The following is a 16,597-nucleotide window of genomic DNA, read 5'->3' as shown; positions in this document are numbered from 1 at the left end:
GAAAATCATTGCTCGAAAATGTTCTCGAGTTAATTCCATTGTTGGCCTGCGATGAAATTTTCAAGTCCCTGTAACAAACAAAAATAGCATCCGTAAGCACAACGTTCTGGGTACATATACCATAGAAATGTCCAACTTTACGATGGATATATTAGATGTTACCTAGCAACATTAGTGTTGGCAGTTCCGGATACATCAATAGCAACCCTTGTATACACTGGCTGAATCTTAGAAGAAGAGTTGTTACACTTCCCCCTCAGCAGACTCGAACCAGCAGGCATCCTGTAGCCTTAGATCGCACAGCCACAGTGTGGGATAATTTCATTACTAGTTACTTTAAAAAGCAACTGAGTTTCAGTTACCATCACTAAAAAAAATAACTGTTACTTGTCATTGCATTACTGCACCGAAGGGTCTCAAACCTGAAAAATTTGTTAACCCTATGGATATTATCCTCAAACTTATTTGTGTCTTTCTTGTTATTGTTGATCTAACACATAAATTAGTTGCATTAATTGAAGATGGCTGTTGTATATTTTTTTATGTACTAAGAGCTTTGTTTTTCTTTTCAGGAAAGAAGTACTTTCCCATTGCTTTTATTGGCAGCATTGTGTGGATAGCTGCTTTCTCCTATCTAATGGTGTGGTGGGCTAATGTTGCTGGAGAGACTGCTAAAATACCACCTGAGGCAAGTATCTTATGTCCTAAGTGCTCAAAAAAGATGTACACAAAAATTGTCATTACCAGGGTTGGATATATGGATCCTAAAAATGTATGTGACTGCCTTACAAACTGGGGCTGTGGATTCAAAATATAATTAATTTGTACAGTGCTTTTGGTCTCATTGTAGATTACATGTTGGTAGAAGTTCTCAATGATAAAAACCAGACAACACTAAAATATTGGAATCCATATTTTCTGCATAAACTGATTCAGTACTATGTTTTTCACATACTCAAGTATAATGTAAACTAATGATACTATGACACATCAGAGATTAAAGTGAGATCCAAACCACAATATACTGCCACCAGGAATTGAACCTGGGACCTCTTGCTTACAAAGTGACATTAACCAATATTTTGGGGAGGCTTGCAGAGTTATGTAGTGATGTATTTTCCAACTTCCCATGACATTATATTGTTCACGCTGGTCAGAGATTGTACTTAATGTTCCTATTGTTTGTTGCATTTAAATTATACTTTGCAAGTCAACACATCAACCCCTTTCTTCCTTGTATTGAAACATTCCTAAAAATATCTGGGATGATTTTAAGCTTGTTTTTCTTCTAACCAATAACTATTTACAGCTAACCATCTCAACACCTGAAGTGGAAAATGTTAGCTGGGAGGAAACTTTGGCTGGGCTTTTGGGTTTTAACTGGGGGATGCTCCAATGGTATAACACGGTGACAATGAGACAGCTCAGGGGAGACTTTACAAAAATTTACTAGCTGGGGGACCATTCTCTCGCATCCCCCCTTCACTTTCAGCACTGACCCATCTACATTATTACATGCAATCTGATTTTACTCTGTAGGGCATACATCATATGTGTATTTTATTTTTATAGCCTCTCAATATGAGCTTTCATATATTGTAGATTTTTATTTAGAAGTCACAATGAAATAATGAACTGTGTAAAACCAACTTTCAACCAAAACAATCATTGATGTAAACAGTGTTTATAACAAACTAATTGTGATTAATTTATTTTGTAGGTCATGGGCCTCACTTTCTTAGCAGCCGGAACATCCATACCTGACCTCATTACTAGCGTAATCGTTGCAAGGAAAGGATTTGGAGACATGGCTGTCTCATCTTCTGTTGGCAGCAATATATTCGATGTGTGTGTGGGGTGAGTATGCTTGCAAGCAAGAAAATACACAACAAATTCAGAATCATTATCACCTCTACAAAGCAAAGCATCATTTATTCATTTGATCATTAACAAAAGAATTAGTTGCACGATTTTTTCCTGCTTGAAATAAATGAATTTCTGCTTAAAATGAAATATTCACTTGCATCCATGGTACTTCTAGTATAGTCTGATATTAATTTGTTACATGTTAAAAAATATATGTCCTTGTATTGAGATGGGGGAGAAGGAGAGAGAGAGAGAGAGAAAACATTTAACTTGGTTCTAGTATTAATCTGATTAAGTTAAACACATATTTCCGCCAATTTCCATTAACACCATCCACTAAAATTCTACAGAAATTCCCAAGTTATGACTAATTTTGATGAAGATATATCTCCACTTTACCCAGTTAAAAATGTTTGGATAAATTCCTGATTTGATTAATTAGAAAAGTTATATTTGCAAGATACATTTTTACTGGTCTTCTAATATTGAGCCTGCATTTTAAAAAAAAATATCCAACTAGTTCTCAAAGCTGGTCAGCATCAAAGTTCTGAGTTACAATTACAGATAAAGACCAGTTACATCAGTGGCGGCTCGTGGTCTGGGCCTATGGGTGTGCACCTTGGCCTTGAGTCCAGAAGAAGTGTTGTTATTCCCACTCAATTATTCCTGCGTTTCTGCTAATTGCATTTGCAATCCAAGTTACGATGCACATTTCCCTGATAATGAGACGATAGCAGAGTTATATTTCATGAAAATTAAAAGAAAATAAGGTTTATTACAAAATCGAAACACACTAGTGATTTTTTTAATCGATCACGAGAGAAGATGTGTTGTTTGGCCTCTTTCGTGACCTGTAGAAAACTCAGCATTCGACGACCTGACAAAATCACTCACAACGCTATACCGATAAACTGCTATGGTTTGTAAAGGATAATAATATTGCCAGAATTTTGTTTAATTGCCGTGTTTTAATAATGTAAATTATCTTTCTTCAATGTAAATATGTGCCATCAGAAACCCAAATTTAATGTCACATAAACATTTCATCGTACACTTAAGTTAATTACCATTTTTAATGTACTTATTCACTTTAGTCATTGTAATGAGGATCCTCAAAACCCTAATCAAATGCAACTAGTTCTTGCCAGCACCTTTACAAAAATATCTCATTTAGTGACATAATAGTACAAGTTACAGATTCTCGTATGCACTGAATAAAGAATTGTTGACTGTTCTGTGACAAAAATACAAGATTAAAAGCTGATTATTTGAAATGTTCGTTGAACTTCCAAATACAAGTCGGAGCATCTAAATGCACCAATTCCTACGACATTTGTGAATGTTTTTAATTCAAACCGCTGACATTTTATAAGACTATTTTCCCAGCACCTGTATCAATGTATTCCACTCATCGCATCTGGCTTTGCATGGTTGAATATGCTTGTCACTACACGCCACACCCTCCCCCCTTCCTTTTGCACCCTCCCCTCATTCGGATTTCAGTGCTTTGCTCAGAACCGCATGAGGTGAGAGAGATCAAAAATTCCCTTGCATCACTCAATTTGCAATGATACATGAGTTGTTCCTGACTCCGTCACACAGCAAGGAGTGGAAACATTGCAACACTACATGACGAAGAGGGAACAGCGCATGTCCATAGCTACTGTGTCACAATTTTTTGTGCGAAGCGAGTCCGAAAGCCCTTGATCCAAGCCATAAGAGCTTTTCTGCTTCCTCTACCGGCCATCCTACACAGCGCCATTTCGATGTGCAGCTTTGTGCATTTCCCAATTGTGTTCATGCTGGTTCATGCCCATTCGACGCAAGTTACTCAGATAGAAAAGCTGACGTATGATAATAAATGGAAGGTGATGTGTCCCGGGAACAATTGCTGTTTCGAAGAAATGGCTTTCAATGAATAAATATAATAAAAATCAATTACATTGCACATTTATTTGGGTGTGGACGTGCGAGTGTGCGAATAGGCAGCAGCTGCTACTGAGTTACACCAAAAGCAGCAGGACTCGGTGTGCATAATTACAACTATGAATTTCCCACTCAACTTTCAAATTTTTTTTCTCACAAACAGTTACAAAATCACACAAAAAAAATCAATGAAAAGAAAGATGTGTTATACGGAAAGTGACAATTCAAGCATTTGAAATATCAAAGAGCCCCGAAATGGACCTCTAGACTCACATCCCTTGAACAATCAGTACGTGCATTTCCCAACATTAATATAATAAGTGAAGGTCTCATGTGAAGCCATATGGAGAAAGATGATATCACTGACATAAAACTGATTACAGATATGCACATAAGTAAAAGACCTTTTTTGTACTCAATATAAGATGAGACTAGTTGGAGTGGCATTTATGTAATAACCTGTGGCACAACAGCCCACGAGAGCCAGGGCCTACCTACTGACTGTTCACTCCTACCTTCCAAGGTGGGAAACTATCCAAACAGTATAACAAGACCCCAGTTGTTATTGTAAGTTTCCGTGACAGGGTTATGCTACTCATTTGTAGCTCCCCAATTTCCTCTGGATGCTGGGTGGCCACTGGTCCCATACACAGGTCAAAATCTCAGAAAAAAAGCTGTTACGCTTTCCCCCAGGAAACTCGAACCTGCACACATCCTGTAACCACAGTCCAAAGCATGATGCCTTAGACTGCACGACCACAGTGCGAGACAGTGCATGTATGTGTAACCGCAGTATGTCCCACATCCTCCAAATAATTCAGAACATATTAGTGTTTTCTACATCATAATCTCTATAAACCACAAAAGTAACAACGCTTATGGCTATGAGGATTCTGAAAGGGGCGCTGGGATCATTATAATCTGATGGGAAAGAAAAATGAATATGACAGGTGAAAGTTCGCTAACAAAACATTTACACGTACTTTCCAATGTAGTTTTGGCCAAAACTTTACTTGTAATAAATTACTTTTGGAGCTTTTTTGATGTTTCTGAAGAATGATAAAATAAATGTTGAGTAATCCAATGGGATACTAGAAGGAAAATATGACCAGTCAGTCATAATTGGATTTGTAAAGGTGAGTTCATTATCAGCATTCAGTTGACATACATGACAAACAGTGTTAATGTTAAATGTTTTTGGCATTCCTGTGTTCATCTTAAACCATTTTACACATTTATTAGGCTCCTATCTACTTGTGAACATCAGAAGCTGATAATAGAGTATTGTAAAATTATCAGTACCATTGTGTTAAAAAATATACATACACTCACTGTTGAGTGAGTATACATGTACATAAAAGTTGGCGGACTTACCTTTTTACATAAAATGCAAAATGCACTTGGAATCTTTAGAATCATACACATTGCATTATTGTTAATGTTCATATTTCAAGAGCATCATTCTTTAAACCTGATTGAAGTTCAGATTTAGAAGTTAGTGACAAAAAATTCTGAACACAATGATAACATAATAATGAAAACCAATTAGAATGCCATCGTTGCTCCTAAATTTTCTAATTTGCCAAGTGGTCATGTTTTTTTCTATTTCTTATTGGTACCCTGTATATAACATCACTATTGTTTTGTTAATATTAGTGTCTCCAAATATTAGCACCTTATCATTGTTGTTTTTATAGACCCTCCGTATATATTACATTTTTATTTAATACTAGCTGATTACCCTGCGTTGCCCTGGTATTTATTTATCCCAATCTTCTATTAGACAGGAAAATAATGAATTCTAACTATAGTGTAAAATGTAACTAATTGTATGTCATTGTGAATGTCACCCACCAATTAGCTTAGACACTCTGAAAACTATGGATTTGGCACTAATCTAGGTCATTTGTGGCATTTTATTTTTCACCCCCTCTCACCCCCCCCCCCATGCCGATAGGTGATGAACTTGGAGTTGAACCGCATTGGGAGTGTCACGAAAACTATGGATTCCATTCGCAATACAGCCTGAATGTTAGACAACCCAAGAAACACTATCGTTGTGCAGATTGGATAGAGTCACGGATGTGCTGAATTTAATATCAGTTGTTCTCGATTATTTTTACATGTCACCCCTTCCCACCCCAACCCTAGGGGTGTCTTATCCCCACAGGATAAATTTTCAGATTGCAAGTGATACGTGTATCAAGTTTGGTTCAAATTGCTCCAGGCATTCGAGAGTTATGCCGGAACAAACATATATATACACACACACACGCACATCTACATACATACATCCATTTTTTATATATAGATATAATCCCAGTTGTTAGTAATGTATGAAAAATCTGCACAATTTACCATAAACTGTTATTATTTCTGTTCATGTGAAAAATATATTAATAATTAAATGAAATATATTATGTTATTTCCTTTACATGAGTAAGTCACTCATTTGAATTTTACAGAATGATGGCCAGTGCTTCAATTTTGTAGTCTTATTTTGTTTTGCATCAATTATCAAAACTAAAATAATACTGCAATATCACTTCCTATGTTTTCTACAGACAAGAACAGGGCTGCAACTGTTTTTGTAATATTGTAGTTAATTAAGAATAATGAATGGAACTGTGGTGGTCTAATTGGTAGGGTATCTGACTGCCACGTGGGAGACCTGGGTTCGATTCCTTGGGTGAGTGATCTAAGTTTGGAATTTTTCCGAACGTATCCCTGCATAAAGTAGCTCTGGGGTCCACCCAGCCTCCAATAAATCGGTACCTGCAGGTAAAGGTGGCCAGAGTGTGATGCTGATCATATCACCTCCAAAAATGCCCAAGATTAACGAGTGGGTCCCACCTACACTACCTCCCTATATGTGCCTTCATGGCATGTTGCAAACTGCACAGGAAACTTTACTTTCACTTATGAATTATAGTAACTACATTACAGGGGCGTGATGTGAATTTTCGTGATAGGCAAGTCAGTTTTTCATTTCGGCCATTTACATTTTCAAATGTAATATAGGGAGAGGGGGTAAGGGTAAATTTGGAGCCAAAATTACCAAAAAATTGGCATTGATGAAAACTTTTAGGGGTATTTAGGATTTTTTTTTGGTGGGGGGCAGTTGTTGGGTGTGTGTATAAATCGCTGGTATATACACAGGAGGGGGCTGGAATTGTAAAATAGGCTTTTGCTCCTCCCCTGCTAACCCAGCCCTTTATCATATTTTCCCTGCCTTTAACCTTTTTTTTTATGAATACTGTACCAAGAGAGGGGTTCCCCACCAATCCCCCTTTTGTATATCACTGCACAAGTGTGATTTTGGAAATGTTCATGTCTTTGCATTGCATTATGGAAATTACTGAAGTCATTGTGGCCTGCATCATTCCATGTTCAAACAAAATGATTTATTCATAACATTGCTACTGCATAACCACACAATATGACACAATATGTAACATTGTTGCCTTGTAATGAAGGGGCTCCACTCGGTCAAGTGGTTTGGATCGAGTCCCAATTAGCCTTTCTGTGCATAAAGTATACTCAAACAAATTCAAACATATCGTTTTTTTCTACTTTTGACTGCTTAATGAAAACTTTCCCATATTTCTTACTTGTTTTGGTTATGTTCAGGACACGGTCTCTCATAATTCATCACCTCCAACTTTCCGGTAGAAGTTCTTTAACTGAATGAAAGAAGATCCCTAATCGAGTCCTTACCTGCACCACTCCAAATCGATGGTTCAACTTGTTTGTCAGCCCTGGTGATTATTTTCAAGACTATACTTAACACAAAACAGCAAAAACAACATATAAAAGAACAGAATAACAGGACGATGGCTACACTAAAGAAAACACGTACCCGCAGTTCCCACGCTTCCAAATGCATCCTCCTCCTCACCCTGTTTGCAGTGTTACATACCCTCTATATTTTGGAGTTACTGACCACGTGACGGATATGTCCAAGTATTGGCTGGTGATTTTATATCTTATAAATACCATACGACCGGTACTCATAACTAACTTCATAAGCTAATTTGTTCATTAAGTTTCACATGTGAATAATCGTATCGAGTTAGGCAGTGCTACGGATGCATAGAACATTCTGGAGGTTAGCAACACTTGTGGCCAGCGTGGACGAGGTATTTCCAACACCCTTGCCAAAGGCGAAGCGGGCCAGGGGTCGCTTGCCGTTGATCTTTTTTTTTTTCGTTGAGAAACGACAGTGACCATGCAAGAACTGCATAAGTCACTCCAAAAGTGAGGAGAAAGGCGAGCAGCCCTCTTGCTTCTAACGCGGATCAGCTGTGCCACGTTACCAAGCCTCGTGAAGGCTGCAGCTGCTCTATTTTTGCAGCCAATACACGGAAATAGGAGCATTGAAAAGTCTGCAGATGTAAATATGTTAAAGTAGATAAATTCCATTCCGAGGTGTATAAAGGTATTGAAAAACATGAACTTAGATATCAAAATTGTTATTAAAAAAAACAACGCAAGTGGCGCTTGCTCTGCCTTCCTTTTCTTCTTTCTGTGATTTGTATTCAAATTATTGTTACAAGTGCTCTTCATATGTGTGCACTTGGTCATAATTTTTAATATACATCTCTTTGCTACCCTTAGGTTACCTGTGCCTTGGCTGCTGTATGGGATCATCTATTCCAGTCCTGTTACGGTTAACAGTGCGGGAATGGTGTGCTCCATCGTAATTTTGTTTATGATGTTACTTTTTGTTATTTTATCAATTGCTTGTTTTCGATGGAGAATGAACAAAGGTTTGGGTTTTACCATGTTTCTGTTATATTTTGTTTTCGTAGCAGTGTCTTTGATGTTTGAGTATGATTATATTGAATGCCCTTTTTAAAAGTATTGTGATATTAATTATGGGCTTCATGTTGAACAAACAAGTCTTCTTAGTACAACTACTACCTGATGTTGAATTTGTCCTGCTTTACTAGGTGCTTTGAGTTTTCCTTAATCTCTGTGAAAAAAATGTGACTGCCACATGGAAAAACGTTTTATTATGGTAAAACGGATTCACATGAAATGCATGGACGAAATTGGGCTGTGGAGCACTGTACAAAAGATAAATTACAGTGTACAACTTTTATAAACGCATCCTCACATAAAACGTGCTGTTACAGAAGAAAAGTACTGTATATCGAAACAACTTTATCAGAGGAGTTATAAGACCGGACCAAGTGTTGATCCAGAATTAAGTGAGTTCATGAATAATCATGAGAAAAAGTTACGGGAAGAACAAGAACAGTTACGGGTTTTGAAACATATATGAATTATGAAGATGGGATATATATTTTTTTTAAACTGAAGTTTGTTGATAATTATTGTCTTGTTAAGGATGTATTGTTGATCGAATAGCATGGCACGTGAACACAATTTTAGCCATGGAAAATGTGAAGATGTTCTAGGACATAACACGAGTGATTGATTGTGAGGAGAAAATAAAAACAGCAAGAGCTGTAAAAATATACGGCACTCTACACTACACCCTCATCGAATTGGTAACAAGAAAATGTTTACTTTGGCAATGAAAGAAATCAATGTACTTTTATATATATTACCGTTGTTCTGAGATAGGTGAAGGGCAGGTCCCACCTGTGATCTTACTTTGTTATACAACAAAAAAAAAAAAACATATATACTTATATCAACTGGAAGTGTAAATGAATGAAGAGAAAAGGTACACACTAAGATATTTGCACATCATACGTACACACACACAAACACACATACACATGTACGTCCGTATGGCACAGTTGTACACAAAAACACAGACTATACTTATCTCTCATACTTAGAAATAGTATGATTTGCATGTTGTATATAACATACATCTATAGCATGCTATTTTAGTAGATATATGAAACAAAATAAATACAGCCATTACTGTTTGGACTACTGAAATTATATTTTTTATTTTTCAAGCTAATGTCGTTGTTTAGAAAAATCAAAGATGCTTGCTTCTTGTAAAGTCCAACTAAATAAGATTCTAATGGAAAGAGAAGAGAAAGCAATAAATAAGAAAGGCACTTCTCGTAACATGTACTACATTTCGTTTTCCTTCTATTTTGCATTCTAATCTATCTCTACTAGGAGCTCTTTCAGGAAAGAAACGCACAATGTTATGTTTTCAGCTGAAGAACATTTTTTGTTGCAGTTGCTACCTAGAATATTTTCCTAGCATTTATATTCATAGGAGTGTTTTGTTTTATAGTATACCAATTAGAAATTATAAGTTCAGTGATTGCAGATATTTTCCTTTAATTGTTAAATGTCATCTAGAACAACTAATGTATACAAACAATATTCTAAGAAATATGAGAAACTATTCCCCCTCTTGTTCACTAATGAGTGACTGAAAGAGAAATATTATGGTAAGCATACTTATATTCCAGAAATAAAAACAAGCTTAAGTACTTGATGTGCCGAAATACATATAGCATGAAAGTATGCTGACATTCTTGTGATGAAGTTACCTCTACATGAAGAGATGCTTCTATTTGTTCAGAATTGAACAACTAATTCAGTATATTAGAGTTTCTGACTACTACCTTCTGTCTGTGTGCAGAGAAATATAATTAATTTTTATGTTGTTCAATATTAGGCAGTGCAGTGCATTCAGGTCAGAAACATGTAGGAAAAGAAGATGGTTGACATTAGAATAAACAAGGTATGATTCATACTTTAAGCGTTAACAGTGGAATATTTTATAACTTCATTTTTTAAAGAAAAAGAGTGTATTTCCAGTGTTGCTTCCATAACATGATTTGTCATTTTTTTAAAAGAAAGCCATATCCGTGTGTATAGTGTACTTTCTAATGAACTGCTGCCTCTAAAAAAATAAAGAAAGCAATAATAATATGTGAGTGTTTGTGTGGTTGAGAATGTGAAAAGAAAAAGGCACAATTTTGTGTATATGTGCTTGAATGAGTGAAAAATACATTAGTGGATGTTTTTCCCATGTTACCTTGTTGCACATGTAGAGAGTATTCAAAGAAATAACTTGTATTTAATAATAATACTAATAATAATGATAATTAAAAAATGATATTTAGATCATACTGTTTTTGCACTCTCTGTGTCTTGTATCTCTGTTAGATATTAGGCCTACAATAAACCTTCAACATTTAATCTAATAATTGTTGTATTTGGTAAAGAAGAACAGAATTCTTTAAAGAAGTAGGCTTCTTAAACTTGAACTTAAAAAAAAAAAGAAAATTATGAAATAGAATCAAACCAAGAAAAGAAAACATTGTTGTTTCCGAATATTCTTTCTCTGTAAATATGCAAGTGATCACAAGGCAAGTTAAAATGCTCCAATGCTTTGTGGAAGAATGATAATATACGTATGCATAAAATGTATGTAATCTTGTTGTAATTTTTGTTCTATTCATAAGGAAGGAGTGTTAATGTGACAGCAGAGGAAACGATAGAGAAGTAATATTTGAAATGGTTAAGTGAAATATATTTTTGCTTAGTATTGCATTTGTTTAAAAAAAACATGTATATAAAACATGCTTCAATTATTCTCTAAGTGCCTAGAAAGTACTTTATCCCCTAAAAATATTTATTTTCATGCATGGTGTAAATATTTATGTGTGCAATGTATCTATCTACTGCTTTTCAGCTTCATAAATTTCTTATCTGAAATGTACAGCTAGATTTCCTAACAATATTTTTTGTGACTAATGTTGTTTTTATTTTGTTAGTTGCTGTACATTCTGCCACATATCAAGCATATTTTCCCCTTGTTGTAGGCAACTACTATTTTTAAAAATTTAGTTTTAAAAAAAGAAAGAAACTTACACGATGTTGCATTCGGAAATTTTATGCAGGTTACCGTTTTGATTGGAATGAACAATGTTAAAGGAACTAAATAGATATTTGTTCCTAGTTATTTTCAATATTCATAAAAATTGAATACATATTTAATGCTACAGAAAAAATATATTATACACGTACACACACATATATATATAATATATATACATATATATTGTACTAAATAGGCCAATTTGGTGGTGTAACATGTTTGCTCTTCAATATAAAGATTGATATAGGCATAGAGTATTTGTGACTCAGGCTTTAAACAGCGTTTGAATATTCTTTCATGTATAAAAAATGACGCAATGGTATCAAACCACATAGAGATATAGGATACTTCTAGCCTGTATTATTCCTGTTATATAACTAAATAACATTAACGTGTGTTAAGATTGTAAATTGCACTACTCTGCCTACAACGGTACAGTCACATCAGTAGCGGGTATAGATGTGTATATTCTTGCTCCATTTCAAGTATGGATCAAAAAACATTACCTTTTATGTAAATGTTTGTTACAAATTTATGGGGAGCATCAGGAGCTTGTTTGTTATCCTGGTACTTGTAAATTATGTAGATTGTTAATATGAGGCCATGTTGTGCATGGTTTGTTATATTTTTGCAGACAATACACGTAATATGTTGCTGTATAAAAGTAGTTAACCACATATCAGTGACAAAAATACAGTTCTTTGCCACTGATATAAATCCTGGGCTCCTGGCAATTTCCATACTTTGTTGCCTTGCCATTTTTGATTGTATAAATTAATTGAAATCGTTTACACAAACCACTCCTCATGTATCTATCTATCTATCTCTATATGTACATAATAATAACCTTGATGGTAAATATAAAAATTGCTGATATGAATGGTTAAACAAGTGTCACATGCATAGGCTGGAATATGGAACTGCACATACTGTACATTTTCATTAACATAAAAAAAATGTCCTTCCATTTTAAATTAAATATTTTTTGTTGTATGGATTTTGAAGTTAATTAGTTAGAACTTCCATAGACAAGGCAGTAGTGAAAATATTTTAACTTGTGCACTTTAATTTCAAAAGACGTATAAATTCAGTAAAACAAACCATTTCTATATCACAGATTGCTTCATTTCATAGTTTATGAACTTGAACTTGATGATATGTAAAACATGTGATGCCACAATTAACCATTGAATAAAAGATTTATGTTCACAAGACGTAATTACACATACATTTTCATTAGTTTTAACAACAAATGTAATGCTATGATTATCTAATTTGGTATTCTAGGCACATTTTGAAGTATCAACGTTTCCTCCTTACATTCTTGGCAAAACATTTCTTTGAGATTTGTCATTTTTCTACATTTTCCCCAAATTTCGAAACTTATAAATTTCATTCAATAACTGTGTTTGTAGGAAAACTTATAATTACAAAAACAAACCCTACTGTAATATTCTAAGGTATTCTAAAGTATGAATTACAATATCTACTCAATACATACTTTAAATTATCACTTGAAGTGTTAGCTTCAAAGTGGGAGTGGATTCAGTGGGACAACATTCCCTACCCAGCTAGGACAATTTTTGTAAAAACATTGCCTCTACCTGATTCAATGTCACCCTCCAATCTGTTTCAAAGGCTCAAGCTCTGCTCTTAAACACATAGCAAACTTACTTTATGAAATAACTGCCATATTGTTTCTCTGTTTTCCCAAAAGAAACTAGCTATGTAGATTAACAGTGTGGTCCATGGAAAACCTAAAATAAGTTATGAGAAGTTTTACTTACTGAACTTTAACTCAGAAGGCAAACATTGCTGAAAGTAATGTTGAAATTACTATATAAAGTGTTTAATAATATTCTGTGAATGAGAATAAATATGCAAAGATATATAAATTTTTCAAGCATGCAGCTTGCTATTATTCTTTACTGTTCCGAATTCAAAATGTAGTAATGAATTTGAAAGGGCTAATGCAGAAGCAAACATGCATTATATTATCAGGACCAGTCTCACCAATTTTGCAGGACAAACACAGTACTAATGTGAAGCATACTAACTCATATGTATTTTAACAGAGATTGAGACGTTTAACACCCCTTAAAAGAAAGAAAATGCTCCATGAATTAATTAAGTTAGGGTTTCTCTTTTCCTGCAATGACAGCTAGTAAGCAACAATGAAAAACTGCTGTTAATTTGATCCTCCAGTATTTGTCACTATCAAGTATTATAGTCATGGTGTTACAATGCTCAACTTTAATTAGGGAGAATTAGAAAAGTAATTCAAGAATAATTAAGTCTTGACCAACGCCAGTGAAAAAAAAACAACTATTAGTTGCCAAATGGCAATTTCTGCTCAATAAAAAAAAATTGAACACAAATGTCATAGATAATAAATTCAACATTAAAGTTTTTAACAACTTCTGAAAAGAGTACTTGCATATTTTTGTAGAATTAAATAGCGTATACATCAAACTGTACTGTATATAAGGCATAACATAAAACCATACTTTGTTAATGTAAAGTAGCATTAAAATAAAATTCGAAAGTTAATTGTTATGATCTTCAACATTAAATATATTACATATTTATAGTCTATTTACATCCACATTGTAATAAGTGTTGAACGAAAATATATTCCAATTATGAAGATTGCTGCTCTCAATTTAGAAAAAACTTATGTAACTATCAGCTATCAGCTACAGATATTTTCTACAGTAAACTTGTTACACAATGTTGAAAGAGAGGCTTATCATATCTATTTATACTTGCATGAAAAAAAATATTAGTGTTTTTTTTTAAATTCTTTCTATATGATCTGAAATAAAATATAAAGAAATGTATCTCTATGATGGAATGTCTTCAGATATATTCATGTCAGAAATAATCAACAATGTTTTAGTGGAAGTTTGATGACAAAATTAATTTCAAAGTACTTGAGGAAACCAACAAAAATGCTCTAATGCAATATATGTATAAATGCCACTTAAAACCTATTTAAGCAAACTTAAAACTTCTGGTGAAGCATCTTAACTTAGAAGACTCATGTAAGTACAGCAAATACAGTTAGCAATGAAATACATATTGACAAACCTTGTAACAGAATGCATAAGTTGTATGCTGTCTGGAAAAGAATTGTATGAGTATTATCATGAGCAAATTGCTAATTATAATGATCTGATTAATGTTATATTTATTTCAATAATTAAAAATTTCTCAAGTCTGCTGGAATGAAATTTTAATATAACAATTCTACCTTTCACCAATCACTAACATTATTCTTAACTTCTGATTATTAGGAATGAGAGCAGACTTTTGAAAAATGTAAACTATGAACACATTTTTAAATAATAATTTTTATTTGTTTTTCTATCAAGCTCTTTACTCTTAATTATATAACATTAAAAAGAAATGTTAAATATTGATGTAATTTCTCAATGATTACTTTCAAAAACTTCATTTTGAGAATTAAAAACACATTGTATATTCTAATGTGAAGAAATAAAAATAAATTTAAATCTAACATTATGTAAGCTTACAATATTAATTATACTTTCTTAATTTTATATTTTCAAGGTATAAATATACCTAAACATGGTAATCCTGAACGTCACACTGAGAAATTTTGTGGTAGTGCGAGGTGATCACAATTCATAGCAATCATATCACTAAATGACATAGCATACTAAATATGTGATTAAATACATACATAAGAGAAACTGACTGCCATATTTAACATGTATACCAAGTATAAATCCGGTTTCTTAAGAACATGTTTACTGAATATGTATGACACCAAAACAGGAGGGGTACTTAAACCATGTAAAGCAGTTACATTTATACAAATAGCTAAATAAAAACAGATACTTCAAAACCTAATATAATACTATAGCACTGGTAGTGAGGTATTAAAGAAAATAACTTTTCTGGGCTGAAATTAATCCTTAAAGATTACTCACCATTATTTTGTAAACCCAGAATTACGACCTATTCATCATCATTTCAATCCTTTCTCACTGAAATGTACATGCTAAGTACTTGGATTATTTGTGCTTAACAATCAAGAAAATCAACAAATACACAACACATACTTTATTTTAATTCCTTTGAATATTTTTAGTGCCTAGTGCCATCATGGGGAGATGGCATTCCATTACCTGATGATTTCAGTACATAGAGCTGAAAATATTAAAAATACATGTGCTAGCTATATTTGTTCATTTTCTTGATAATGCTGACAAAATGTAGTGTGGGGTGATATATATATTTTATTACTAGTTGAAACTCACAGAATTAAGCATTTATCAATGTACTTCGACACTGTTAATAGTCCCACTTACTCTCTCCCAGAAAAAATAAATTGCTCATGAAAGATTTGCATGACAGAAACATGAAAGACATTTTTGTAGGACTGTTCAGGAAATATCTAGACATGCACATTTTAAGAGACAGCTTCAGATTGTTTTTATTGTTTCCAAGCAGTCTAACAGGTTAATCATTCATTCATATATATATATATATATATATATATATATATATATATATATATATATATATATATATTGAGTAAAGAATCCCATTAAATATTGTTTTCACTTGTACAAGGAATAACTTTCATTTTCATCATGATAAATCAGAAAGTTTCAAATTTATTTAGATTTTGTCATATTTTGTAACTTGTATTATGGAAGTTCTATCTCGATATTCGAAAATCCAGGATAGAAAATATTTGCCTTAACTAGTTAATGGATAGGATTAAGTGACACCTTATTTATTTTGTGTTCTGTGTGCAAATATCAAAAGTAATAAAATATGATTGTACATATTATGTGTTTTTATTTTCCCAATATTAACATTCAATTTAGATTTTAATTTAAAGAATACTAATGTTAATTTTTTTTAAAAGCAGGCTTTTAAATATTTGAAACTAAAGTTCACAAAAAGTGTAATATGTCAGTGGTTGTTATTTGTGTTTTATTA

At 33.4% G+C, this 16,597-nt stretch overlaps 1 protein-coding gene across 6 annotated transcripts in view; it reads left to right on the top strand.

Annotated features, from left to right (window-relative positions):
* Positions 1-16,134, top strand: part of Nckx30C (solute carrier family 24 member Nckx30C) — a 277,663-nt gene extending 261,529 nt beyond the window's left edge. For all 6 annotated transcript variants that reach the window (XM_083130711.1, XM_083130708.1, XM_083130710.1 and 3 more), the window contains 3 exons: positions 573-688; positions 1,721-1,857; positions 8,410-16,134. In XM_083130711.1, coding sequence (XP_082986837.1) covers positions 573-688; positions 1,721-1,857; positions 8,410-8,650 — 494 coding nt within the window. In that variant the 3' untranslated portion in view covers positions 8,651-16,134. The remainder of the gene's footprint in view (positions 1-572; positions 689-1,720; positions 1,858-8,409) is intronic.
* The last annotated feature ends 463 nt before the right edge of the window (positions 16,135-16,597 follow it).

Source organism: Lepisma saccharinum, chromosome 11 (assembly GCF_977018435.1).
Source record: "Lepisma saccharinum chromosome 11, izLepSacc3.1, whole genome shotgun sequence".
NCBI classification, from domain to species: Eukaryota; Metazoa; Arthropoda; class Insecta; order Zygentoma; family Lepismatidae; genus Lepisma; species Lepisma saccharinum.
This window is presented reverse-complemented; position numbering and strand designations above follow the sequence as displayed.